This window comes from Ostrinia furnacalis, unplaced genomic scaffold, assembly GCF_004193835.3.
Source record: "Ostrinia furnacalis isolate ACB-3 unplaced genomic scaffold, ASM419383v2 OfSCF0869, whole genome shotgun sequence".
Classification (NCBI taxonomy): domain Eukaryota; kingdom Metazoa; phylum Arthropoda; class Insecta; order Lepidoptera; family Crambidae; genus Ostrinia; species Ostrinia furnacalis.
Genome location: NW_021131108.1, coordinates 36726 through 46721, shown reverse-complemented (window position 1 = coordinate 46721; position 9996 = coordinate 36726). Strand labels below are relative to the sequence as shown.

Below are 9996 nucleotides of genomic sequence, written 5' to 3'. Positions count from 1 at the left end.
AATTCACAACGAATATAACGATGTTGAAGCGATTTATAAACGTATCAAAGTTCATTAAAATAGATATCAGGACATGTTTAACCTTGTTCTAGCAAACAGTTATAAAAGAAAGTAACTCTGTCTGTCTGTCTGTGTGGCTTTCACGCCTAAACCACTGAACCGATTTTGATTAAATTTAGCATAGAGATAGTTTGAGTCCCGGAAAAGGACTATAGGATAGTTTTTGAAACAGGGACGCTTGCGATAAAGTTTTTCTGTGACGGACAAAATTTCACGTGGGCGAAGCCGCGTGCGGAAAGCTAGTAAGTATTTGTATAGGCATCTGCGTCGTTTTAAATAAATAAACGAATTTTTATCGCTTCTAATCGCCTAGCTTTCTCTGTGTGAAGGCTTTAAACTACTTTTCTTAGCCAGTTTCGAGGAAACTGTCCGTTATTTAAGGTACCTGATTTACCTAAATCGAGTATTGAGTTTTAGATTAAGGTTGTTTTTAACTTCCAGTTACTTTAAATGTAAAGCTTTTTAGACCGAAACCTTATGAATCTAGGTACACAATACACATATAGGAATCTAGGTACATACTCGTAATATTATATTGTTGTATAATATACTCGTAATATTATACAACAATATAATATTACGAGTATGTATTACAAAATTCAATTTGGAAATAAACAATGAAAGTAAGATAAGTTTTATGTTTCGAGTACGAGTATAAAACGATTATATTAACGAGTATAAGAAAAACTAATTTCTATTAGGTACACTATTATTTTTCTTATGTCGGGATTCGAATCTGCAACAGTCAATCAACCGTGTTACAGATGAATGAAACAGTTAAATTGTACAAAACGTAATGGTACCTAATTACCTACTATGTGAGCTTTACCAATTTTAAAGAAGGAGAGCGAACTACAGATGTAGCTGCACTAGCTGTAGTGCCTAAGATTTTTTACCTTTGCTCTTTATTCTCATTAAGAATCACAAAAAATCGCTTACTATGAGAACTTAAACATAAGGGTATTCATAGAAAATCGTAGACGTTGATCATAAAAAAGTCACAACGTCAGGCGTTGATGTAGATTTCTGAACCTATTCAAAAACTTTAGGAAATATTCTAGATTTCACTTTTTGAAAGGAATATTATAGCAAGCCAAGCTAGTTTATAATAAATCAAAAACCACCAAAACCGAACCCTGCCAGTTGCCTGCCCGACAATTCGCTTGTTAATTTACTTCGGTTCGATTAGTGTTAAAGTCAAAGTTCGCTTGGAACTAACTTTCGGTATCACAGTTAAGTTTGGCTTGGTTAGTGTTCATAATAATGGGTCATAGAAGCTCTGCAGCCATTGAGGGTTCAGTATCCTCAATACGAGAGATAGTGGAAAGATCACCCACTCTCTCAAAATCAAAATGTATTTACAAACTTAATATTGCGAATCGAATCTTGAAATTTTATATTACAAGGAGCTTTTACAAGCTCATGCTTTTTTGGCTCTACTAGCGCTTTGAGATTGAAAGGCTCCACTCCATCGCTAATAATAGGTATATTTACCTCAATTTTTACGCTTTGACTTTTCATGGATATTGCTCGACTGAAAATCACAGTAAGTGATTTTTCTTTAAATAGTAGTTATTATTTCGCAACGAAAAAAGTATTAAATAATGTGATATGGAAGGTAAATATCTCCATTTTAAGTAATTTCTCTACAAGTGTCAATAAAATGAATTCATACTACGCATGTTAGCTGTATGAAAAATCATCAAAAAATATAAAAAGTACCTACCAAGTTCCATACATTTTAAGTTACATCACTCGATCGATCAAAACGATAAACGTAAAACGAAATGATGGATCACTCGAAAGTTCAACCAACCATCTACGCTCCGAACTGTACCTCTAGTAGGAAAAACTTTCGAGTTCGTTTCGTTGCGTATTCAAAGTGTCATCGAAAAATTTTGTATGAAAAATTAAACAGCGCCCCCTAGGGCGGCTATAATATAGGGGGCGCTGTTTAATTTTTCATACAAAATTTTTCGATGACACTTTGAATACGCAACGAAACGAACTCGAAAGTTTTTCCTACTAGAGGTACTGAAACGTTAATGTCAACACGAAATTAAACAACTTTCGTGTACACATTTTAATATTCCACGAAAGCCTTAATTTAAATTCAAATTTGTTAATAGCCTGTTCTAAAAATAATTTTAATCACAATAGCTGAGTTTTAATTGGAGATCAAAAAGCTTTCTTTTATGTATAAAAAGTTTTCAGAGATAATTAGTTTTAGCCGTCAAAACTATCGCCGACTATATTACTATTACGAAATCAAACCTATTAAACTTACCTAAGATTCTTTTGGGTTTTCCTGAATGCTCCAATGTCTCTACTATCTGCTAATTCTTGCTAAGATTTTATTGTACATATAATTGTTCAGTCTTTTTTTACCGAAAAACATGGCCTATCCATACCTACCCCCGGGGGATTGCAGGCTATGTGAGGTTCGAACCCATTAAAAACCTGGGGTGTTCTCTTTGCCACATAGTGGTTGACTGATGCCTTGGGCCACACTACCCACCACGCCCCTATTTATTGGGGGGCAAACAGGATTAGTCAGGACCATGTTTGTTTAGCCAAATTTTTATGACTAACACTTATTATGCACCATATTTTTAAAACAAAAAGTATTTATTATAATAATTACTAATTACCAGACTTTCCACTTTGTTCAGTGTGTAAATCAGATTAAAAGTAGGGCCAGTAAATTAAACGTAAACAAAGGTGTTAATTATAATTATTATAACGTTGCGTGTCTCACACAATACATATTAAAGAATTTGTCTAAGCCTCTGGCACAAATTATTAAAATCATTTGCTGACTAAAGTACCATAGTAATAATTTTGCCTTTCTGCTTGATAACAATCACTACTAAAACTGAAAATTATTGATTTGTAGAAATGGCAACTTTTGATGCCATTAACCATTTTTGGTGTCCATAAAAAATCTACAGTCTCCTCCATACATCACGACAGATGACTCAATCTACTATTGAAATTCCTCAATCAGGTCAGTGGAGCAAACGGAAAAAGCACAGAAAATGCTTAAAATATACTTTTCTATGTCTCCCACATCGTGAGCCTGTCAAAGAATCGTAAATGACGACAAATTATTGTGTTTTTTTTAATATTAAATTTTGGTGTTTAATACATTTAATTATTACATGAAAATATAATTACCTAGGTTTTTTTTTTTCGAATCACACCGAAGTATTGCAATGACACAAAATGAAAGTGACTCATGCCCGTTTTCACCATCAATGCCTAATTTTTAAGTGACCCCTATGGTAACACTTATCATGAATTTTGCTGACAAAGGGGTCACTTAAAAATTAGGGATGGATAGTGAAAACGGGAATCAGCTACGTAGATAGGTATGCCGATGTTTAATTTAAATACTAACCTATTAGTCTTTTGTAATATTATTATGTAAAAGATACGACTGTCAAAGTACCTACTGCTACCCACTTGGTTTCAAATTCGACTAGTGCTTTTGCAAGTCCACTTGCCACTTAGTATGAATGAATATGTATGGAGGTTTCTATGTTCTTCTTTTGCGAGGCCTGAATCAATCTGGCCTCGCTCAGCATTCGACAGAGGTTTTACATTTTAAATAGAACAAGAACACACACTGTAGTACAAAGCGAAAACTTCCACATCCTCAAAAAATAGTAAAAAATGGCTCTGAGCCTGACGCGACGAATAGGGTTCCACGAAATGAATCAAAATTTAGTTTTTGTATGTCTCTAAGTTTCAAATGCATAGTTAGGTACTTTAAAAATGCAACAGTAACTTTGCTAGTACAGGGTGGGCCATGAATTAGTTAACATTTGAAAAAATCGTATAAAAAAAACCATTTAACATATTTTAGAAATCGTTTATTTACGAGAAAGCTAATTAGTTGTAATTTATTTTTTTTAAATTATTTCGTCTAAATGACCACCGTTTCGGTTTTTGCACTCATCTAAGCGAGTCCTGAAGTTTTCAAATACTCTTCTGCAAAGAGACCGCGAGATCGCCGACATCTCTTCGATGATTTTTTCTTTAAGTTGACGCAGTGTATTCGGTTTATCAATGTAGACACGACTCTTTAAATAACCCCATAAAAATAAGTCTGCTGGGGATAGATCTGGACTTCTGGGTGGCCATGGGATGTCACCACGTCTGGATATCAGCTTTTCCGGAAACATGTCTTTGACCACCGGCAAGGACTCGTTCGATGTGTGACACGTGGCTCCATCTTGTTGAAACCACGTGTTACGATTATAGCCAGCAAATTCCAGTAGCATCGGTGCTAAGAACTCCCGTAACATTTTCACATACTCGGCAGAATTAACAGTAACTGAACGGCCTCGAGAATCTTCAAAAAAGTAAGGTCCGATGATTCCTTTTGCTGAAATTGCAGCCCATACAGTTACCTTAGGAGAGTGAAGTGGCCTCTCATGTTTAGCTTTAGGATTTTCGCTGCTCCAATACCTGCAATTCTGTTTGTTTACATGTCCATTTAGGTGGAAATGGGCTTCGTCAGAGAATAAAATGTTGTCAAAATTACTGAATCGAGTTAACATTGTTTCGGCATATGACTTACGCAAATTTAAATCATTAGGCTTTAGTTCTTGCACTAGCTGGATCTTATATGGATGTAATTTCAAATCTAATTTCAAAATACGGCGTAATGATGTGCGGGATAATCCTAATTCAGCCGAACGTTTGCGTGTCGATAAACCTGGATCACGTCGAACAGAAGCGGAAACTTGCTGCACGTTCTCTTCGCTCCGAGAAGTCCGCGGGCCGCCGGTTTGTTTCACATTTAGTGTAGATCCCGTCTCTTCGAACTTTTTCACCCATTTCTTTATTAAAGGAGCACTTGGACACTGACTTAAGTCATGTAAATCATATTCAACGCGAAATAAGCGTCTCACAGTAATGAGCGAAAAGTTGTTTAAATAAAACTGTTTCACGCAGTAAGCGCGTTGCGGCCCCGTGAAGCGATCCATTGCGACTAAATTTCCAAGTAGCGAGCTAGTACCCCTGTCCGCGCCCGCGCCCCGCGCGGCAATAGTTTGCGCGGTAAGTTACATTTAAATGTTAACGAATTCTTGGCCCACCCTGTATTACCAAATAAAAACACGTGCTCCCCAGCATCACATAACTCCTTCATGTGATTGTGTATGGGATGGCTTTTCCACACACTCGAGTCATGGGCTGACTCATGGCTGCTTGCATCCACACACAGGATATTCAGTTCAGAATTACATATCTACAAGTAATTGGTAAATTAGAATGTAGTTTTAAATTAAATTAAATGTTTATTGGTATAGTAATATAACTTTATAACATTAAGGGAATGGTATCCCTTTCTGTTACAATATCTTTCATCGTGGATAACCAGACTCAGGATGGCCACATGAGTGCCGTCAATGCAGCCCAACACTCTGGGAATCCCGAATCTATAAAACCTATAACATCAAGTATAAAGTAAGAAGTACATCTTTCAAACACCAATAAATACATGTAAATCTTCATAGAAGAAGTCTACTTACTTTGCCTTGATTTTGTTCCTGTCTTGCCTTTGCATGGGCCAGACAACATATCTTTTAAATATGTCAGGCTTATTGAGTGCCTCAGTCACTTGTCTCACAGCCCTTGAGACAGTGGTCTGTTCCATTTTACGCAACTGGGTCATAACAGACTCTGGTATGACCCAGTTGCGTAAAAACTGAGTGCAATAAGTATCTGCAATCGAAGTTTTATATTAGACAAACGTCGAATATTTGAATATTTATATGTTATTTAAATATACCCACTTATTACGTGGCCTTAAAAAAAATTTGTGTAGCATTTTACTAACCTTCAAATTAGAGGATATCGCATCAGTGGTGGACTATTTCTGATTTTGTGTGCTGCCTCGCCAATGTGCCACTATGTCCATTATTTATAAGTTCGCATTTGACACAACCTGAAACAATGTAGCTATACACTCCAAATAACCTTTGAAGTTAAACAATTGTTTAAACTTGCTTTATTCTCAGTTTATTAATAAGGCTGCATTTTTCAGCCAGACGGTTAGTGTTCTTTTACTGAGCAAATTGAATATTTTTTGTAGCAGGGTGTCCACATTCTGGAAAGTCAGGGAAAATCAGGGAAAAGTCAGGGAAGCTCATAGCAGTCAGGGAAAGTCAGTGAAATAGAGGGGTCACCTGGAAAGTCAGGGAAACATTGAGATTTTGTCTACCAAAACACTGTTTGTCTCCCGAAATTTCCTAGTGTTTGTAAAATGAGGGATTTAATTAATTTATGCTCTAGAAAGACCTTTGATCTTGACTATCGAAGTATATTTTTTTTCAGGTTTGGAGTGATCTACATTGTGACTTTGTTTTTAGTCATAATTATATTACTCCTTTTTAGTTTTTTATCTAATTGATTGACTTCATCATCAGGACCCTGGACATCATCTAGCACTAAAGTGCTCGAAAAGACAAGTCCAACGAACCCAAACTAGATGCAATTCCGCCGTTTCGTTAAGAGTTCCTATCTCAATGTCTCTCTGACTCTCGACTCCATCCAGCTTAATGGTGCCATAATATTGCATTGTCATCGTACTTACACAAGTATACCAAATTTCAGCTCAATTGGTTAAGGAGAACTGGTTTTAAATTCAGTTGTAAGATTTATCCCATACTAACTAACAATCGAAGTGCTTGTAAAAATGGTACGCATATCTTTTTTGCGACTAGGTTTCTTAGAGTATTATACCATTTTGGAATCTTGGATAGTTGCGTCAACTTTATAAAAAACTTGCCGCAGTAGTGTTCATTTTTTTTTTTTCAAAACGATGAGTCAAAGTGGAGTGAAAGTAAAAATCGTTAAAAATTTTAAGGAAATAACATATTTTGATTAACTTTTGTGTAAAAACAGCACTACTTAAGTTGCCGATATAAACAGAAAACCAGGAATAATTGAAAAATTGTGGTCGTGGTAATGTAAAATATCATAAGGGGTGTCAATTTTCATCGAATTTCATAATTTATTGTGTAAGTTAAAAAATAATTGAGATAGATTTTTTTCCTTATTTTTCCTAAAGTAGTCATGACTATGTCCATCCTGTGGCGTCGGCTTATCCTTGAATTTTGGGACACGTTGTATACATAGTTGGTCAGGGAATTTAGAAAAAATTGTCAGGGAAAGTCAGGGAAAAGTCAGGGAATTTTTTCGAACATTTGCAGTGGACACCCTGTTGTAGCAACCTATATCCTTTCGGGCTTTCCTTCATTAGGGTCAAAGCTAAATGCTTTTCACAGGTAGTGCCTTCTTCTTTTTGTTTGCAATTTTTAATTGCATGAATAGAAAATGTTGGGGTGGGTTATTGTGACAATTTTTTTATTAAACAATCGGCTGCAGCTTAGAATCTTAACCTTTGGTGCAGTCACTGTATCCAATAAAAATCAACTGACGAGATTTGGGATCTAATTTCTGACGTTTTTCCTTTGGTATATGTACCATTGCTCGGCATCCAAATATTTTCAGATGGCTGAGGTCAGGCTTGCATCCAGTCCAACGCTCTTCAGGAGTGACATGTGGCAGTGATCGATTTGGCGAACGGTTGACGATGTAGGCGGCAGTTGCTATGGCTTCTGCCCAATACTAATTTTATAATATTTACAGAATTTCTCTCTTTCTTGAACAGAAAAAAGCTTTGAGTGGAAGGAGTTCAGCAGATATCTGGACGCCTCATTAATCCTCTCAGACTTATCTTTTTTCTGCCAATCCTTATTTTTGGAATCTATCACCTCGGATGTTTTTATGTATGGAACCATTATCACATCCAGGCACATACTTGGTGTCTGGCCACCATTGGGAATTCAGCATGAATCATAGCTAATTCTGAGTACTCAACAGCCATTGGCAATTGTGTCGTATGCAGGAAATTGAGAACAATGTCTGGAAAGCAGGCTATCATTCTAGAGAGTGTAATGGCATCATAATCTCCTGAGACTGCCTTCTTAACCCGAAGATTAGTACAGGCAGAATTAAACTTTTTGGTCATATCTTTGCATTTCATAGTGGTTTTAATCCTGTCTATGTTGTTTCCCCTAACTAGCCCAACTAAGCACAAGATAGTTATATCATCCAAAGATGCCTTTTTGAGAATCTTTGCTCTCATAATTTCTGCATTAAAGCCAGCAAAGGCAATTGAGTGATTGACCCAATCTGTCAATGATTCTCCATGTGTCTGGATGAATTCTAATATTTTCTCATGCATGTTAGTCGTGCCTGCTAATTTAAGATCATTTAGATCCTTTTGGATGTTGAGCATTCTGGTTTCTGAGTCCACCATTTTTTCTGTTGGAGATTGTATGGGTGAGAAGAAATCGTCAGCACTAATTTTAAGCTCCACACTCTTATTTGAGGAAGAGGTTGATGGAGAGCTATTAAGAGTTCTGCGATGGAGTTTCTGTGCCAATTTTCTGCTTCTTCTACTACTTACTGTGCTGTCAGAGGTATTTACAGATTTGAAGCTTTTCTCAGACATCCAATATATTTATCATTAATAAAATAGTAAATAAGTAAAATAATAATAAAATAGTAATAATGATGCGTATTTCTCATATCGAAAACTTTATAGATGATCATTTCAATTATCTTCCTATATCTTTTACCGTACTGACAAATGCAATGTGCTCCATTTTGTAGATCCTGCTTCTGATTGTGTTGGTATGGTGATTGTCGTAACAATCACCTTGCTTCAGTCTATTTATCACAATTTCAGTTGTGGGAGAGTAATTTGAGACCCTTCGATGGCCATTATTAGTTGGGCAAACTCGCTAGGTAATCCTGCTAACTCTTCATCATCTATCAAGCTACCAATTTCAGAGAGTTGTACATAAATTTTACGTGCGATGTATTTTTCCAATGAAGGAAATGCTTCAAGTGCTTCATATTGAATTTTCTATAAATCCCATTTCAGAGCCAATCGACGGCTTATGGATTTATTTGATTTCATAAGGTTGTTCTAAATCTTCAATACATCTTTGGTAATTTTCACGTGTTTTACATATGGATAGGGCATGGAATACCGGAATAAGTTTTATACCGGTATTGAAATTTCAATCACGGGTATTATCAAAATTTCGGTATTTTTCGGTATTTCTTGAAATACTGCTAGTTACTGTTTAAATGACTCCAAGAACGATTAGTAAGTCTCGTTTGCGAAAAGTTAAGAAGTTTTATACGCTATATAGCAGAAACACTCAAACTATTTATCGACTCCCTAGAAACCACAAAATGAGTTATTAAAGTAATAGGTTATTAAGAATACTGAAGAAAATACGTTCTTTGATCCAAGAATAAATTTTCGTTTTTATGCAGGGTCATTTCAATGCGAATTAATGTTTTAAAATATTTGTCTTCCTCTCCGATCTCATCGATCTGGGGTCTGTTTTGCTTTTTGGTCATAGATTTTCTGGCTTATACTGTTTTCAAGAAATACTGCATCTCTAATCATCACAACTTGTTTACTTTTCTTGTCAATGAAGCGTTAACAAAATTTGCCGATGAAAAGTCTTGTTTTCATCGGCAATTTTTCTCATTTTTTTTTATAAAGCGCCTGGTGTAGTTTGCGAATCCACACTGCGAATCACATCAATCTGTATGTTATAATGTGATGTTTTTTTTTCACACTTGCTTGTTGATGGTATTTCATTTGATTCAAAGACATTGAATGTAGTGATATTATTGGAAAATTGCCGGGACAAAATAAAAATTGATTTAGAAAAATAACAATTTATTGTTTATCCACTAAACACCAAAAAAAAAGAATTTATTTAGAGGGGTGGGTCGTTGGGCCGTTTGGCTGGTACCAAACACTTAAAATAAATTTAAAATTAACGCGCTGTCTACTTCACCACACCGCTCGGCTCAACCCCCTTCACACCCGTT

The 9996-nt window shown here is 35.8% G+C and overlaps 1 protein-coding gene across 1 annotated transcript; it reads right to left on the bottom strand.

The window, feature by feature from the left end:
* Positions 1–3850: 3850 nt before the first annotated feature.
* On the bottom strand, positions 3851–5301 carry LOC114350372 (transposable element Tc3 transposase). The gene has a single exon (XM_028301150.1). It carries the CDS (start codon positions 5052–5054, stop codon positions 3975–3977), a length of 1080 nt encoding a protein of 359 aa, XP_028156951.1. The 5' UTR covers positions 5055–5301; the 3' UTR covers positions 3851–3974.
* Between the last annotated feature and the right edge of the window lie 4695 nt (positions 5302–9996).

Bases quoted from the DNA above. Each gene is read 5' to 3' on its own strand.
- LOC114350372 (XM_028301150.1), bottom strand. From the start codon at position 5,054: ATGGATCGCTTCACGGGGCCGCAACGCGCTTACTGCGTGAAACAGTTT.